The sequence below is a fragment of the Pseudophryne corroboree genome, chromosome 11 (assembly GCF_028390025.1).
Source record: "Pseudophryne corroboree isolate aPseCor3 chromosome 11, aPseCor3.hap2, whole genome shotgun sequence".
Taxonomy (NCBI): domain Eukaryota; kingdom Metazoa; phylum Chordata; class Amphibia; order Anura; family Myobatrachidae; genus Pseudophryne; species Pseudophryne corroboree.
The window spans coordinates 62,646,570-62,666,215 of NC_086454.1; the positions used below are offsets into that span (position 1 = coordinate 62,646,570).

General features: G+C 44.3%; 1 protein-coding gene across 2 annotated transcripts in view; it reads right to left on the reverse strand.

Annotated features, from left to right (window-relative positions):
• Window positions 1-19,646, reverse strand: part of IGHMBP2 (immunoglobulin mu DNA binding protein 2) — a 155,031-nt gene that overhangs the window by 109,654 nt on the left and 25,731 nt on the right. For both annotated transcript variants that reach the window (XM_063944350.1, XM_063944349.1), the window contains exon 3: window positions 1,073-1,265. In XM_063944350.1, the coding sequence (XP_063800420.1) occupies window positions 1,073-1,265 (193 nt within the window). The remainder of the gene's footprint in view (window positions 1-1,072; window positions 1,266-19,646) is intronic.

Sequence of the window (19,646 nt, forward strand, 5' to 3'; positions counted from 1 at the left end):
TAAACCATATCGCTCATTTTCCCCATCATCGTCCAAAGCTGCATGCTCCGGCCGCGGCATAAAGTTACTGTGCGATATCGCTAGTAATATCGCACAGTGTGTATGCCCGCGGGGGAATCACTAGCCGATGTCGCTCACCGAACACATCGACTAGTGTGCACCCACCTTTACACATGCAGTATCTGTTCTTATGTATACAACCTTCTCACACACGTCACTTTCCTCACTAGTGTGAAGCCTTGGGGTGGGTTTGGCTGGGCTGTTTTGGGGGTGTCCCACACCCCAGACTTTAACCTTTAGAACGTTAGGGACTTACCTGACTGTGAGGTTACCGTGAAGTGGTGGGTAAGCCCGTAATTTTGGCCAAGACTATGCAAAAAACCTCATATTGCAAAATGTATTACTATTCCAATTAGTAATGTTTGAATAGTGCACCTACATTTGTTCTCTTTGTGCGTGGCACTACAGGTCTCAGCAATGTAGCACCTCTCATTACTTGCATTTAGGGCGTGCAGCCTAGGGCCCCATCCCTATACACACATTATAAGTAGAATGTGTAATTATTTTGTGACTATGTGAAGCAACAGAGCAGGTTATACAGAGTGTGGATTAAAAGATTGACAATAAATAGGTCCACGGTCAATAGGTCGACACCATGTGGTGGACACGCAGGGTCAAAAGGTCGGCATGGAAAAGGCAGACAGAACAAAAGGTCGACATGGAAATGGTCACCACACGTTTTTATTTTTGTGTTATTTTATATGTTTAACCATACGCGACCCGAATCAGTGGAAATGCGTACCCTCACGTGCTTACTTCGCTTGCCACGCTTTGGGCAAGGTGGCTCGCTCCTCTACTGCTGCGCCCGCCACAGGTTACTATTCCCAATCATAGTCCACATGGATAGTAAATCAACAAAGTTGAAAAAAACATGCGTCGACAATTGTTATAGCGACCTTTTGAACCAGTCAGCCTTAAGCACTGCCTACCTTTTAACCATGTTGATGCATGTCGACCATATGGTATTGATGATAATTGTCTCATACTGTATAAAACAAACATGGACTCTTACTTCTTGATTCTTTTGTAGGTAACATCATTTGCCAGCTTCAGCAGCCTGTATGTGCTCTCGCTACCCAGATTTAATGAGTCACTGTGCGTCTCATCAAAGGCCACATTAACAGCTTTCTGTGTAATGCCACACACAATCCCTGTGGACAGAGGGTCACTTCCGCTATCCGAGTCATAGAGTCCCACAATGTCACCTGCAATAGAGAAGAGAAGGGATACGTGGAGTTGAACTTGGGCAGTATAAAATGGAATACCACGCACCGATTATGATCTGCAAATGATTATCAAAAGGGTTTTAAATCTTCAGGTCACTGTAACCTATTAGCTAGCACATAACCACCTGCAATTTTAACTTGTGTGTGTTTTACCAGCAATATACTCATATCACTAACATCCCTGAGATAGGGCATGAATCTGCTCTCTGGATACAACTGTATACAGTGCAGAGATAAAATATAAATGGAACAGAGAATAGCGCTTAATGAAAAATGGTTGCTGCCTGGGTGTATTCTGGTGACTCCCAATCACCCAAAAAGACTAATGGACAACAGTTAATTTTTGAATACACCGTTGGCGCTCCCACTCTGAGAGAATTACGTGAAAGTCTTAATGGATAGTTCAAAAATAAATCCTGTATTTCACTTGGATAATTCTTTTTTCTTCTTCTTTTTTCTAGATGACAATTCTTCTCCCACAACTAATTCAGAATTTTTCCTTATGTAAAGGTATTCGTCATAAAGAGAAAAGAAAAGCACATATAGTGTAGTAGTTCAAAAAAAGTAGATTTATTTAATTAAAATTCGTAAGATACTCGTATCCAATAAAAGTGACAAATTCACTGTATAGTAAAATTGGAACCGTACCGTGTCAGGCTCCCAGCATGGAGCAATGAGAAGAGCAAAATTGGAAAATTGGAAGGTTCCGGAAATCCTTCCTCCTCCCCTCATGCACAACACCGGCCGCAGGACCTGGTAGGGTTCTCCTGGTACTTTAGATGCAGGTAGATGGATCATGCAGTGCCGCCAACGCGTTTCGAGTTGTATCTAACTCTTCCTCAGGGCAGAATGATCCATACCTGCACACATCCTCTTTTTATACTACATTTGACCCGGAAGTAGAAACGTACTTCCTGTTGGTTACTGTTCTAGAGGTCATAAAATCATTATCCTAACATATTCCTTAGTTTCTTGGTATTTATAGCACTGAAGATATAATGCCTATATTATGAAATGATATAAAATGAAATAAATTAAACAGACCAATAATGTTAAATGTTTGAACTGCTTCCTGTGTGATGTCTTTTTCGGCCGTATATTGTCTCTATAAAAGCCATTCAAAATTATTCTGTACATCACTATATATGTATAACTTGAATATAAGGTGATTCCAATAAGGACATATATTTTTCTCAGCAGAATTTAGTTAGAAACGCATTTGCGTTCCATTTACGGATATACCCGGAAGTGCCGTGCGTTCCACCGCCGGGATACACACGCACTTCCGGGAGTGAAGCGGCCAGTCTAAATTCCGTTTCACTCCGCTTATAGCAGGGCACAACAGCCAATCGATGCCAGTGGAGGCCACACAGATCCAAAAAAGGCAGATCCTCCCACACAGCAGGGTCTTCACTGGAAACGCTCTGCGTTCCATTCACGGCCGTTCGTTTCCGGCCGTACCCGGAAGCGCCGTGCGTTCCACCGTCGAGGACACACACGCACTTCCGGGAACGGTACGGCTGGGTTAAATTTCACTTCCCTGCGTTCCAACAGGAAAGGGGGCAGCTTCATATTGCCCAAAGTAATTACCTGCTGTGGCTGTCATGATACATAAGAGCTTGCCCATATATGTACAAAATACAAGTATATATACATGCATAAAAATATATATAGATAAAAAACAAATAAAACTGGCAGAAGCAGATAGAATTACAGTTTGCATGAAATATTCACATTTCTAATGTACATGAAATGATTTAGAGGAACCATTTTACTTCAAATTCTTTGTTTAGTCCCTCAGGGGCAATGGTTTTTAGATTAAAAATCCATTTAATTTCTGCTTTTGCTAATAAACTCTCCGAGTCCCTATCTTTCCAATTAATTTTTACATTTTGAATTCCTATAAACTGTTTAATGGCACTCACTTTGCACTGATGTTTAAGCTTAAAATGATTCGATAAATTATGTGATTCTAATCCTTTTGTGATATTTCACACATGCTCTCCCATGCGTGTTTTCAATGCACGGGATGTCCGGCCTACATAAAATAGCCCACATTCACATTCAATGAGGTAGATCACGTTATTGGTGTGGCAAGTTATAAAGTTCGTGATTTTATATTCTTTATTGTTTACTTTAAAACTTGATATTTTTGATTTATTTGCTTTAACTGTCTTGCACATCATGCAACTGCCACAGCGGTAAAAGCCCTCTGATCTTATTGGGTTATTCTGTTGAATTGGTAACGAGCTCTTTACTAACTTATTTCTTAGATTCTGTGATTTTCTATAAATGAATTTAGGGACATCAGGAATTATATTTTTTAATATTGGGTCCTTTTTAAGGACACACCAATGAGTTTTTATAATGGATTCAATTCTTTTATGGTCTGCTCCAAATGTTGTAATAAAGGCGACATTAAAGTCGTCTTTTTTATTATTGATTATTTTAGTTTTACGTAATAAATCACTTCTATTGATTTTTGTAACTTCTTCATACGCCTTTTTTAATTCTTGTTCTGTGTACCCTTGTGAGCGGAAATTGTTGAGCATGGTCTCACTTTGTTTTTTGCATTCTGCTGGATCATTGCAGTTCCTTTTTATTCGTATCAGTTGGCTCTTTGGAATTCCTTTTGTCCAATTTGGGTGATGCTGGCTTTGTTTACTGATATACTGTTGAGAGTCTGTTGGTTTAATATATCCTTTAGTGAAAAGGCTGTTTTCTGCTTTGTAAATAGTTAAGTCTAAGAAGTTTATTTCTTCTCGACTTTTATTGAAAGTCAAATTAATACCAGCGCTGGTCATATTTAATTCATTACAGAAAGATATAAGAGCTTCTTCCGAACCTTCCCATAGGAATATGATGTCGTCGATGAATCTCTTCCATAGGACCAAGTTCGACGCCTCAGTCACATCACCCCATACATGGGTATTTTCCCAGTGTGCCATGAAGAGGTTAGCGTAACTGGGCGCGAACTTGGTCCCCATAGCAGTTCCCACTAACTGGAGGTAATAATTACCTTCAAAAAAGAAGTAATTGTTTTTTAGAATAAAGGTAATTCCTTCTATGATGAAATTTCTTGTCTTGATTGGTGTATTTGATTGGTTTAAAAACCAGTCTATAGCCTCTATACCTTTATCATGTTCTATGGCTGTATAGAGTGATGTCACATCTGCAGTTATTAAGACCGTGGAATCCTTAACCTCAATGTTCTCTAATTTGTTGATAATATCCATAGTATCCTTGATATAAGATTTATTTTTAATAACTAGGGGTTGTAAAAAGCAATCTATCATTTCAGATAAGTTGCTTGTGAGGCTTCCAATCCCAGCTATAATGGGTCTACCCGGGGGAGCTAATGGATCTTTATGAACTTTAGGTAAGATATAGATGCTAGGGGTTTTTGGATGCTCCGTTTGGAGAAATTCGAATTCCTGTTTGGTAATTGCTCCATTGTCAAGATGTTTTTTTATAAGTTTTTGAAATTCTATTTTAATACGATTGGTAGGATCAGTTTTTAGTTTCTTATACGTCATACCATCTTCCAGTTGTCGTTGGATTTCTTTAATATAATAATCTTTGCTCATCACAACCACCCCTCCCCCCTTGTCACAAGGTTTAATGACTACATCTTCATTTCTGGATAAGTTTTTCAATGCTTGTTTCTCCTTTCTGGTCAGATTACTCTTCCCTTGTTTTGATTTCAAATTCTTGAAGTCTTCTTCTATTAGTTTATTGAATACACTGATATAGTTGCCTTTCATGTGTGCTGGATAGAATGATGATTTTTTCCGGAATGTAGTTTGATGTTCGTCATTACTTGGTTCATTATTTTGTGATGTTGCTTGATCCTCCTTCAATTTAAAGAATTTCTTTAGGGTGATCTTTCTTATGAATTTTTCAGTGTCAACAAATAGTGTAAAGGGATCAGTGTTGGAGGTGGGTGCATACTTTAATCCTTTCTCTAGTACCCTTTGTTCTGGACTAGTGAGTTCTTTATTCGCAATATTAAAAATTTTGCATTTTTTTGGAGACATGTATACAGAATTTTTACCTTTTTTGGTTTGGTTAGATTTTTTAAGCTGTTTTTTACCCCCCCTAGTGCCCCTATATTTCCGCTTATTTATGATTGTATGGATGTGCTTTACCGTCTTCTTATGAATGGTTTTCGTCCTCTCTCCAAAAAAGATTCCCGATTTTGATGGTAATTTTCTCTTGATGGGTAATATCTTCTTGATATCCAGTCTTCTTGTGGTATATAGGGATCTTGTCTGTAGGGTCTGTAATCATTTCTTCTATATTGGTCATTTCTCCCAAGTTCTCTTTGTTTATTGTACCTCCTGGGGAAGATCCAATCTCTGTCATCTTGTTGTTCGTACTTCCGTTGAGATTGGTGTTGTTGATATCTTTCTCTTTCCCCGTATATATAATCTCTTCCATATCTGGTGATAGGGGAGTAGATAGTTCTTCTTTTCATAGGGATTTTTTCTTCTCTCCTATCATGGAGATTTCTTTTGGATGGATTATTTTTTGTTTTTGGTGTGATGGTGTCTGGTGAGGAGTTTTTACTTTCACTATCCGTTCTACCTCCTTTATCAGATGAACAACTGATTCTCTCTTCTTTTTTTCTATGCTCCTTCATGGTTTTTTGTTTATAATAGTCATGATCCCTCTGTAATTTTTTCTGTTTTTTACTTATCAGCTCTTTAGTGTTTCTTTCTATTCTCAATTCAATTTCTTTCTCGGCTATTACAAATTCTGATAATTCCTGAAATGGTTTTACCAGTATTTGTAAATTCTTTATCCTTTCATTTATATCTTTTAATTTCTCCTTTCGTTCTTTCAAAATTAGGTGGATGAGTGAGAAAGAACAAGTATTGATAATGGCCTCCCACTCCTTGTGGAAATGTTCACTTCCATCACTAAAGGAGGGTATTTTTGAGATTCTTAATCCTTTTGGTATAATTTGGTCTGAGAGGTATTTTTCTAATGTAGCTACCTCCCACCACAATTTATTTTCTTTTAATAATAAGGAGCTTAATTTATCCATTGCTGTATCTAAATTTTCATCTACAATTTCAACTTGACTAACTGAATTCGATATGTAAAAAACATCTTTAAATATTTTTTCTCTATTTTCCAAATGCGTAAACATGTTAAAATAGCAGCTTAACTCTATTACCAAAATTGGGAAATAGTAACAGAAGACAAAATATAAATGGAACAGAGAATAGCGCTTAATGAAAAATGGTTGCTGCCTGGGTGTATTCTGGTGACTCCCAATCACCCAAAAAGACTAATGGACAACAGTTAATTTTTGAATACACCGTTGGCGCTCCCACTCTGAGAGAATTACGTGAAAGTCTTAATGGATAGTTCAAAAATAAATCCTGTATTTCACTTGGATAATTCTTTTTTCTTCTTCTTTTTTCTAGATGACAATTCTTCTCCCACAACTAATTCAGAATTTTTCCTTATGTAAAGGTATTCGTCATAAAGAGAAAAGAAAAGCACATATAGTGTAGTAGTTCAAAAAAAGTAGATTTATTTAATTAAAATTCGTAAGATACTCGTATCCAATAAAAGTGACAAATTCACTGTATAGTAAAATTGGAACCGTACCGTGTCAGGCTCCCAGCATGGAGCAATGAGAAGAGCAAAATTGGAAAATTGGAAGGTTTTGGAAATCCTTCCTCCTCCCCTCATGCACAACACCGGCCGCAGGACCTGGTAGGGTTCTCCTGGTACTTTAGATGCAGGTAGATGGATCATGCAGTGCCGCCAACGCGTTTCGAGTTGTATCTAACTCTTCCTCAGGGCAGAATGATCCATACCTGCACACATCCTCTTTTTATACTACATTTGACCCGGAAGTAGTAACGTACTTCCTGTTGGTTACTGTTCTAGAGGTCATAAAATCATTATCCTAACATATTCCTTAGTTTCTTGGTATTTATAGCACTGAAGATATAATGCCTATATTATGAAATGATATAAAATGAAATAAATTAAACAGACCAATAATGTTAAATGTTTGAACTGCTTCCTGTGTGATGTCTTTTTCGGCCGTATATTGTCTCTATAAAAGCCATTCAAAATTATTCTGTACATCACTATATATGTATAACTTGAATATAAGGTGATTCCAATAAGGACATATATTTTTCTCAGCAGAATTTAGTTAGAAACGCATTTGCGTTCCATTTACGGATATACCCGGAAGTGCCGTGCGTTCCACCGCCGGGATACACACGCACTTCCGGGAGTGAAGCGGCCAGTCTAAATTCCGTTTCACTCCGCTTATAGCAGGGCACAACAGCCAATCGATGCCAGTGGAGGCCACACAGATCCAAAAAAGGCAGATCCTCCCACACAGCAGGGTCTTCACTGGAAACGCTCTGCGTTCCATTCACGGCCGTTCGTTTCCGGCCGTACCCGGAAGCGCTGTGCGTTCCACCGTCGAGGACACACACGCACTTCCGGGAACGGTACGGCTGGGTTAAATTTCACTTCCCTGCGTTCCAACAGGAAAGGGGGCAGCTTCATATTGCCCAAAGTAATTACCTGCTGTGGCTGTCATGATACATAAGAGCTTGCCCATATATGTACAAAATACAAGTATATATACATGCATAAAAAAATAAGAATTTACTTACCGATAATTCTATTTCTCGGAGTCCGTAGTGGATGCTGGGGTTCCTGAAAGGACCATGGGGAATAGCGGCTCCGCAGGAGACAGGGCACAAAAAGTAAAGCTTTTACAGGTCAGGTGGTGTGCACTGGCTCCTCCCCCTATGACCCTCCTCCAGACTCCAGTTAGGTACTGTGCCCGGACGAGCGTACACAATAAGGGAGGATTTTGAATCCCGGGTAAGACTCATACCAGCCACACCAATCACACCGTACAACTTGTGATCTAAACCCAGTTAACAGTATGATAACAGAGGAGCCTCTGAAAGATGGCTCCCTAAACAAAATAACCCGAAATAGTTAACAATAACTATGTACAAGTCTTGCAGATAATCCGCACTTGGGATGGGCGCCCAGCATCCACTACGGACTCCGAGAAATAGAATTATCGGTAAGTAAATTCTTATTTTCTCTATCGTCCTAAGTGGATGCTGGGGTTCCTGAAAGGACCATGGGGATTATACCAAAGCTCCCAAACGGGCGGGAAAGTGCGGATGACTCTGCAGCACCGAATGAGAGAACTCCAGGTCCTCTTTTGCCAGGGTATCAAATTTGTAAAATTTTACAAACGTGTTCTCCCCTGACCACGTAGCTGCTCGGCAGAGTTGTAATGCCGAGACCCCTCGGGCAGCCGCCCAGGATGAGCCCACCTTCCTTGTGGAATGGGCCTTAACAGAATTAGGCTGTGGTAGGCCTGCCACAGAATGTGCAAGTTGAATCGTGTTACAAATCCAACGAGCAATCGACTGCTTAGAAGCAGGTGCACCCAACTTGTTGGGTGCATACAGTATAAACAGCGAGTCAGATTTTCTGACTCCAGCCGTCCTTGAAATGTATATCTTTAAAACTCTGACAACGTCCAACAACTTGGAGTCTTCCAAGTCGTTTGTAGCCGCAGGCACTACAATAGGCTGGTTCAGGTGAAACGCTGACACCACCTTCGGGAGAAAATGCGGACGCGTCCGCAGCTCTGCCCTATCTGAATGGAAACTTAAATAAGGACTTTTATAAGATAAAGCCGCCAGTTCTGATACTCTCCTGGCCGAAGCCAGGGCCAGTAACATAGTCACTTTCCATGTGAGATATTTCAAATCCACCTTCTTAAGTGGTTCAAACCAATGGGATTTGAGGAAATCTAAAACTACATTTAGATCCCACGGTGCCACCGGAGGCACCACAGGAGGCTGTATATGCAGTACTCCTTTGACAAAAGTCTGGACCTCAGGAACTGAGGCCAATTCTTTTTGGAAGAATATAGACAGGGCCGAAATTTGAACCTTAATAGATCCCAATTTGAGACCCATAGACAATCCTGATTGCAGGAAATGTAGGAAACGACCCAGTTGAAATTCCTTCGTCGGAGCATTCCGACCCTCGCACCATGCCACATATTTCCGCCAAATGCGGTGATAATGCTTTGCGGTGACTTCTTTCCTTGCCTTAATCAAGGTAGGAATGACTTCTTCAGGAATGCCTTTTTCTTTTAGAATCTGGCGTTCAACCGCCATGCCGTCAAACGCAGCCGCGGTAAGTCTTGAAAAAGACAAGGACCCTGCTGAGGCAGGTCCCTTCTCAGAGGTAGAGGCCACGGATCGTCCGTGACCATCTCTTGAAGTTCCGGGTACCAAGTCCTTCTTGGCCAATCCGGAGCCACTAGTATCGTTCTTACTCCTCTTTGCCGTATAATCCTCAATACCTTTGGTATGAGAGGCAGAGGAGGAAACACATATACCGACTGGTACACCCAAGGTGTTACCAGCGCATCCACAGCTATTGCCTGCGGATCTCTTGACCTGGCGCAATACCTGTCCAGTTTTTTGTTGAGGCGAGACGCCATCATGTCCACCATTGGTTTGTCCCAACGGTTTATTATCATGAGGAAAACTTCTGAATGAAGTCCCCACTCTCCCGGGTGAAGATCGTGTCTGCTGAGGAAGTCTGCTTCCCAGTTGTCCACGTCCGGGATGAATACTGCTGACAATGCTATCACGTGATTCTCCGCCCAGCGAAGGATCCTGGCAGCTTCTGCCATTGCACTCCTGCTTCTTGTGCCGCCCTGTCTGTTTACATGGGCGACTGCCGTGATGTTGTCCGACTGGATCAACACCGGTCTTCCTTGAAGCAGAGGTTCCGCCTGGTTTAGAGCATTGTAGATTGCTCTTAGTTCCAGAATGTTTATGTGAAGAGACTTTTCCAGGCTCGTCCACACTCCCTGGAAGTTTCTTCCCTGTGTGACTGCTCCCCAGCCTCTCAGGCTGGCGTCCGTGGTCACCAGGATCCAATCCTGTATGCCGAATCTGCGGCCCTCCAGTAGATGAGCCTCCTGCAACCACCACAGAAGAGATACCCTTGTCCTTGGAGACAGGGTTATCCGCTGAAGATGCGATCCGGACCATTCGTCCAGCAAATCTCCCTGAAAATGTTTTGCGTGAGATCTGCCGAATGGAATCGCTTCGTAAGAAGCCACCATTTTTCCCAGGCCTCCTGTGCATTAATGCACTGATACTTGGCCTGGTTTTAGGAGGTTTCTGACTAGGTCGGATAACTCCCTGGCTTTCCCCTCCAGGAGAAATACCTTTTTCTGGACTATGCCCAGAATCATTCCTGGGAACAGCAGACGTATCATCGGAAAACACAGCTGCGATTTTTGGAATATTTAGAATCCACTCGTGCTATCGTAGAACTACTTTAGATAGTTCTTTTCCGACCTCCAACTGTTCTCTGGAACTTGCCCCTTTCAGGATATCGTCCAAGTAAGGGATAATTAAGATGCCCTTTTCTTTGAAGAGAGTCATCTTTTCGGCCATTACCTTGGTAAAGGCCCGGGGTGCCGTGGATAATTCAACGGCAACTTTTGAAACTGATATTGACAGTTCTGTATCACGAACCCGATGTACCCTTGTTGAGAAGGGCAAATTTGGACATGGAGGTAATCCTTGATGTCCAGGGACACCATATAGTCCCCTTCTTTCCGGTTCGCTATCACTGCTCTGAGTGACTCCATCTTGATTTGAACCTTTATGTAAGTGTTCAAAGATTTCAGATTTAGACTATGTCTCACCAAGCCGTCTGGCTTCAGTACCACCATATAGTGTGGAAGACTAATACCCTTTTCCTTGTTGTAGGAGGGGTACTTTGATTATCACCTGCTGGAAATACAGCTTGTGAATTTTTCCCAATACTGCCTCCCTGTTGGAGGGAGCCGTTGGTAACGCAGACTTCAGGAACCTGCGAGGAAAAGATGTCTCGACTCTCCAATCTGTACCCCTGGGATAATACTAGTACGATCCAGGGGTCAACTTGCGAGTGATCCCACTGCGCGTTGAGACTCTTGAGACTACACCCCCACCTAACCTGAGTCCGCTTACACGGCCCCAGCGTCATGCTGGGGACTTGGCAGACGCGGTGGAAGGCTTCCTTTCCTGGGAAGGAGCTGTCTGCTGCAGTCTACTTCCCTTTCCTCTATGTCTGGGCAGATATGACTGGCCTTTTGCCCGCTTGCCCTCATGGGAACGGAAGGATTGAGGCTGAAAAGACGGTGTCTGTTTCTGCTGAGATGTAACTTGGGGTAAAAAGGTTGGATTTCCAGCTGTTGCCGAGACCCCCAGGTCCGTTGGACCGACCCCAAATAACTCTTTCCCTTTATACGGCCATACTTCCATGTGTCGTATGGGATATGTATCACCTGACCACTGTCGTGTCCATGACATCTTCTGGGAGATATGGATCACGCACTTATTTTGATGCCAGAGTGCACATATCCCTCTGTGCATCTCGCATACATAAATATATAATGCATCCTATTAAATGCTCTATATCAATCAAATATTTTCAGTCAGGGAAACCGACCAAGCCAACCCAGCACTGCATCTCCAGGCTGATGGCGATCGCTGGTCGCAGTATAACCACCTTATGTGTGTATATACTTTTTAGGATATTTTTCCAGCTGCCTATCAGCTGGCTCCTTGAGGGCGGCCGTATCTGGCGACGGTAACGCCACTTGATAAGCGTGTGAGCGCCTTATTCATTCCCAACGCGCCCTAACTTCTGGCGGGAAAGGGTATAACGCCAATATTTGCTATCGGGGTAAACCCACGCATCATCACACACTTTATTTTATTTTATCTGATTCAGGAAAAACTACAGGTAGTTTTTTCACTCCCACATAATACCCTTTTTTGTGGCACTTGTAGTATCAGAAATATGTAACACCTCCTTCATTGCCCTTAACGTGTGGCCCTAATAAGGAATACGTTTGTTTATTCACCGTCGACACTGGATTCAGTGTCGGTGTCTGTGTCGACCGACTGAGGTAAATGGGCGTTATTAAAAACCCCTGACGGTGTTTCTGAGACGCCTGGACCGGTACTAATTGTTTGTCGGCCGTCTCATGTCGTCAACCGACCTTGCAGCGTGTTGACATTCTCACGTAATTCCCTAAATAAGCCATCCATACCGGTGTCGACTCCCTAGAGAGTGACATCACCATCATAGGCAATTGCTCCGCCTCCTCCAACATCGTCCTCATACATGTCGACACACACGTACCGACACACAGCACACACACCGGGAATGCTCTGACAGAGGACAGGACCCCACTAGCCCTTTGGAGAGACAGAGGGAGAGTTTGCCAGCACACACCAAAAAAACGCTATAATTACATAGGGACAACCTTATATAAGTGTTTCTCCCTTATAGCATCTTTAATATATTTATGTCGCCAATTTAGTGCCCCCCCTCTCTGTTTAAACCCTGTTTCTGTAGTGCAGTGCAGGGGAGAGCCTGGGAGCCTTCTCTCCAGCCTTTCTGTGAGAGAAAATGGCGCTGTGTGCTGAGGAGATAGGCCCCGCCCCTTTTTCGGCGGGCTCGTCTCCCGCTATTTATTGTATTTAGGCAGGGGTTAAATATCTCCATATAGCCTCTGGGGGCTATATGTGAGGTATTTTTAGCCTTATATAGGTTTACATTTGCCTCCCAGGGCGCCCCCCCCCAGCGCCCTGCACCCTCAGTGACTGCCGTGTGAAGTGTGCTGAGAGGAAAATGGCGCACAGCTGCAGTGCTGTGCGCTACCTTTAGAAGACTGCAGGAGTCTTCAGCCGCCGATTCTGGACCTCTTCTTGCTTCAGCATCTGCGAGGGGGCCGGCGGCGAGGCTCCGGTGACCATCCAGGCTGTACCTGTGATCGTCCCTCTGGAGCTTCATGTCCAGTAGCCAAGAAGCCAATCCATCCTGCACGCAGGTGAGTTCACTTCTTCTCCCCTCTGTCCCTCGTTGCAGTGATCCTGTTGCCAGCAGGAATCACTGTAAAATAAAAAACCTAAGCTAAACTTCTCTAAGCAGCTCTTTATGAGAGCCACCTAGAATTGCACCCTTCTCGGCCGGGCACAAAAATCTAACTGGAGTCTGGAGGAGGGTCATAGGGGGAGGAGCCAGTGCACACCACCTGACCTGTAAAAGCTTTACTTTTTGTGCCCTGTCTCCTGCGGAGCCGCTATTCCCCATGGTCCTTTCAGGAACCCCAGCATCCACTTAGGACGATAGAGAAATAAGATTTTACTTACCGATAAATCTATTTCTCGTAGTCCGTAGTGGATGCTGGGGACTCCGTCAGGACCATGGGGATATAGCGGCTCCGCAGGAGACAGGGCACAATAATAAAAGCTTTAGGATCAGGTGGTGTGCACTGGCTCCTCCCCCTATGACCCTCCTCCAAGCCTCAGTTAGGATACTGTGCCCGGACGAGCGTGCATAATAAGGAAGGATATTGAATCCCGGGTAAGACTCATACCAGCCACACCAATCACACCGTACAACCTGTGATCTGAACCCAGTTAACAGTATGATAACAACGAAGGAGCCTCTGAAAAGATGGCTCACAACAAGAATAACCTGATTTTTGTAACAATAACTATGTACAAGTACTGCAGACAATCCGCACTTGGGATGGGCGCCCAGCATCCACTACGGACTACGAGAAATAGATTTATCGGTAAGTAAAATCTTATTTTCTCTGACGTCCTAGTGGATGCTGGGGACTCCGTCAGGACCATGGGGATTATACCAAAGCTCCCAAACGGGCGGGAGAGTGCGGATGACCCTGCAGCACCGAATGAGAGAACTCCATGTCCTCCTCAGCCAGGGTATCAAATTTGTAGAATTTAGCAAACGTGTTTTCCCCTGACCAAGTAACTGCTCGGCAAAGTTGTAAAGCCGAGACCCCTCGGGCAGTCGCCCAAGATGAGCCCCCTTCCTTTTGGAATGGGCTTTTACCGATTTTGGCTGTGGCAGGCCTGCCACAGAATGTGTAAACTGAATTGTATTACAAATCCAGCGAGCAATCGTCTGCTTAGAAGCAGGAGCACCCATCTTGTTGGGTGCATACAGGCTAAACAGCGAGTCAGATTTTCTGACTCCAGCCTTCCTGGAAACATATTTTTCAGGGCCCTGACAACGTCAAGTAACTTGGAGTCCTCCAAGTCCCTAGTACCCGCAGGTACCACAATAGGTTGGTTCATGTGAAAAACAGAAAACACCTTAAGGAGAAATTGAGGACGAGTCCTCAATTCTGCCCTGTCAGAATGAAAAATTAAGTAAGGGCTTTATATATGATAAAGCCGCCAATTCTGACACACGCCTGGCTGAAGCCAGGGCTAATAGCATCGTCACCTTCCATGTGAGATATTTTAAGTCCACAGTGGTGAGTGGTTCAAACCAATGTGACTTTAGGAAACTCAAAACAACATTGAGATCCCAAGGTGCCACTGGGGCACAAAAGGAGGCTGTATATGCAGTACCCCTTTTACAAACATCTGAACGTCAGGCACTAAAGCCAGTTCTTTCTGGAAGAAATTCGACAGGGCCGAAATTTGAACCTTAATGGACCCTAATTTTAGGCCCATAGACAGTCCTGTTTTCAGGAAATGTAGGAAACGACCCAGTTGGAATTCCTCTGTAGGGGCCTTCTTGGCCCCACACCACGCAACATATCTTCGCCAAATGCGGTGAAAATGTTTTGCGGTTACATCCTTCCTGTCTTCGACCAGGGTAGGGATGACTTCATCTGGAATGCCCTTTCAGGATCCGGCGTTCAACCGCCATGCCATCAAACGCGGCCGCGGTAAGTCTTGGAACAGACAAGGCCCCTGCTGGAGCAGGTCCTTTCTTAAAGGTAGAGGCCACGGGTCTTCCGTGAACATCTCTTGAAGTTTCGGGTACCAAGTCCTTCTTGGCCAATCCGGAACCACGAGTATCATTCTTACTCATCTCCCTCTTATGATTCTCAGTACTTTTTGTATGAGAGGCATAGGAGGGAACACATACTCTGACTGGTACATCCACAGTGTTACCAGAGCGTCCACCGCTATTGCCTGAGGGTCCCTTGACCTGGCGCAATATCTAGTTTTTTGTTCAGGCGGGACGCCATCATGTCCACCTTTGGTTTTTCACAACGGTTTACAATCATGTGGAAGACTTCCCGATGAAGTCCCCACTCTCCCGGGTGGAGGTCATGCCTGCTGAGGAAGTCTGCTTCCCAGTTTTCCACTCCCGGAATGAACACTGCTGAGAGTGTTATCACATGATTTTTCGCCCAGCGAAGAATCCTTGCAGTTTCTGCCATTTCCCTCCTGCTTCTTGTGCCGCCCTGTCTGTTTACGTGGGCGACTGCCGTGATGTTGTCCCACTGGATCAATACCGGCTGACCTTGAAGCAGAGGTCTTGCTAAGCTTAGAGCATTGTAAATTGCCCTTAGCTCCAGTATATTTATGTGGAGAGAAGTCTCCAGACTCGATCACACTCTCTGGAAATTTTTTCCTTGTGTGACTGCTCCCCAGCCACTCAGGCTGGCATCCGTGGTCACCAGGACCCAGTCCTGAATGCCGAATCTGCGGCCCTTTCATAGATGAGCACTCTGCAGCCACCGCAGAAGAAACACCCTTGTCCTTGGAGACAGGGTTATCCGCTGATGCATCTGAAGATGCGATCCGGACCATTTTTCCAGCAGATCCCACGTAAAGGTTCTTGCGTGAAATCTACCGAATGGGATCGCTTTGTAAGAAACCACCATTTTTCACAGGATCCTTGTGCAATGATGCACTGATACTTTTCCTGGTTTTAGGAGGTTCCTGACTAGCTCGGATAACTCCCTGGCTTTCTTCTCCGGGAGAAAACATCCTTTTCTGGACTGTGTCCAGAATCATCCCTAGGAACAGTAGACGTGTCGTCGGAAAAAACAGCGATTTTGGAATATTTAGAATCCACTCGTGCTGTCGTAGAACTACTTAAGATAGTGCTACTCCGACCTCCAACTGTTCTCTGGACCTTGCCCTTATCAGGAAAGCGTCCATATTTCTTTTAAGAAGAATCATCATTTCGGCCATTACCTTGGTAAAGACCCGGGGTGCCGTGGACAATCCAAACGGCAGCGTCTGAACTGATAGTGACAGTTCTGTACCACGAACCTGAGGTACCCTTGGTGAGAAGGGCAAATTTGGACATGTAGGTAAGCGTCCCTGATATCCAGTGACACCATATCGTCCCCTTCTTCCTGGTTCGCTATCACTGCTCTGAGTGACTCCATCTTGATTTGAACGCTTGTATGTAAGTGTTCAAATATTTCAGATCTCACCTAGCCGTCTGGCTTCAGTACCACAATATAGTGTGGAATAATACCCCTTCCCTTGTTGTAGAAGGGGTACTTTGATTATCACCTGCTGGGAATACAGCCTGTGAATTGTTCCCAATACTGCCTCCCTGTCGGAGGGAGACGTTGGTAAAGCAGACTTCAGGAACTTGTGAGGGGGAGACGTCTCGAATTTCCAATGTACACCTGGGATACTACGTGTAGGATCCAGGAGTCCACTTGTGAGTGAGCCCACTGCGTGCTGAAACTCTTGAGATGACCCCCTACCGCACCTGAGTCCGCTTGTACGGCCCCAGCGTCATGCTGCGGACTTGGCAGAAGCTGTGGAGGGCTTCTGTTCCTGGGAATGGGCTGCCTGCTGCAGTCTTCTTCCCTTTCCTCTACCCCTGGGCAGATATGACTGGCCCTTTTGCCCGCCTGCCCTTATGGGGACGAAAGGACTGAGACTGAAAAGACTGTGTCCTTTTCTGCTGAGATGTGACTTGGGGTAACAAAAGGTGGATTTTTCAGCTGTTGCCATGGCCACCAGGTCCGATGGACCGCCCCTTTATACGGCAATACTTCCATGTGCCGTCTGGAATCTGCATCACCTGACCACTGTCGTCTGGCAGATATGGACATCACATTTACTCTTGATGCCAGAATGCAAATATCCCTCTGCGCATCTCGCATATATAGAAATGCATCCTTAAAATGCTCTATAGTCAATAAAATCTTGTCCCTGTCAAGGGTATCAATATTTTCAGTCAGGAAATCCGACCAAGCCCCCTCAGCGCTGCACATCCAGGCTGAGGCGATTGCTGGTCGTAGTATAACACCAGTATATGTGTATATACTTTTAGGATATTTTTCAGCTTCCTATCAGCTGGCTCCTTGAGGGCTGCCGTATCTGGAGACGGTAACGCCACTTGTTTTTATAAGCGTGTGAGCGCCTTATTCACCCTAAGGTGTGTTTCCCAACTCGCCCTAACTTCTGGCGGGAAAGGGTATACCGCCAATAATTTTCTATCGGAGGAAACCCACGTATCATCACACACTTCATTTAATTTATCTGATTCAGGAAAAACTACAAGTAGTTTATTCACACCCTACATAATACCCTTATTTGTGGTACTTGTAGTATCAGAAATATGTAACACCTCCTTCATTGCCCTTAACATGAAACGTGTGGCCCTAAAGGAAAATACGTTTGTTTCTTCACCGTCGACACTGGAGTCAGTGTCTGTGTCTGTGTCGACCGACTGAGGTAAATGGGCGTTTTTACAAGCCCCTGACGGTGTCTGAGACGCCTGGACAGGTACTAATTTGTTTGCCGGCCGTCTCATGTCGTCAACCGACCTTGCAGCGTGTTGACATTATCACGTAATTCCTAAATAAGCCATCCATTCCAGTGTCGACTCCCTAGAGAGTGACATCACCAATACAGGCAATTTGCTCCGCCTCCTCACCAACATCGTCCTCCTACATGTCGACACACACGTACCGACACACAGCACACACACAGGGAATGCTCTGACAGAGGACAGGACCCCACTAGCCCTTTGGGGAGACAGAGGGAGAGTTTGCCAGCACACACCAAAAACGCTATAATTATACAGGGACAACCCCTTATACAAGTGTTTTCCCTTATAGCATTTTTATATATGTAATCATATCGCCAAATAAGTGCCCCCCCTCTCTGTTTTAACCCTGTTTCTGTAGTGCAGTGCAGGGGAGAGCCTGGGAGCCTTCCTCACAGCAGAGCTGAGCAGGAAAATGGCGCCGTGTGCTGAGGAGAATAGGCCCCGCCCCCTTTTCGGCGGGCTCTTCTCCCGGAGTTTGTGAGATCTGGCAGGGGTTAAATACATCCATATAGCCTCAAGGGCTATATGTGATGTATTTTAGCCATAAAAAGGTATTATACATTGCTGCCCAGGGCGCCCCCCCCAGCGCCCTGCACCCTCAGTGACAGTTGGTGACTGTTGGTGAAGTGTGCTGACAACAATGGCGCACAGCTGCAGTGCTGTGCGCTACCTTATGAAGACTGAAAGTCTTCTGCCGCCTGTTTCTGGACCTCTTCAACTTCGGCATCTGCAAGGGGGGTCGGCGGCACGGCTCCGGGACGAACCCCAGGGTGAGACCTGTGTTCCGACTCCCTCTGGAGCTAATGGTGTCCAGTAGCCTAAGAAGCAAATCCATCCTGCACGCAGGTGAGTTTTCTTCTCTCCCCTAAGTCCCTCGTAGCAGTGAGCCTGTTGCCAGCAGGACTCACTGAAAATAAAAAACCTAACTTAAACTTTTATTCTAAGCAGCTCAGGAGAGCCACCTAGATTGCACCCTTCTCGTCGGGCACAAAAATCTAACTGAGGCTTGGAGGAGGGTCATAGGGGGAGGAGCCAGTGCACACCACCTGATCCTAAAGCTTTTATTATTGTGCCCTGTCTCCTGCGGAGCCGCTATATCCCCATGGTCCTGACGGAGTCCCCAGCATCCACTAGGACGTCAGAGAAATATATATAGATAAAAAACAAATAAAACTGGCAGAAGCAGATAGAATTACAGTTTGCATGAAATATTCACATTTCTAATGTACATGAAATGATTTAGAGGAACCATTTTACTTCAAATTCTTTGTTTAGTCCCTCAGGGGCAATGGTTTTTAGATTAAAAATCCATTTCATTTCTGCTTTTGCTAATAAACTCTCCGAGTCCCTATCTTTCCAATTAATTTTTACATTTTGAATTCCTATAAACTGTTTAATGGCACTCACTTTGCACTGATGTTTAAGCTTAAAATGATTCGATAAATTATGTGATTCTAATCCTTTTGTGATATTTCTCACATGCTCTCCCATGCGTGTTTTCAATGCACGGGATGTCCGGCCTACATAAAATAGCCCACATTCACATTCAATGAGGTAGATCACGTTATTGGTGTGGCAAGTTATAAAGTTCGTGATTTTATATTCTTTATTGTTTACTTTAAAACTTGATATTTTTGATTTATTTGCTTTAACTGTCTTGCACATCATGCAACTGCCACAGCGGTA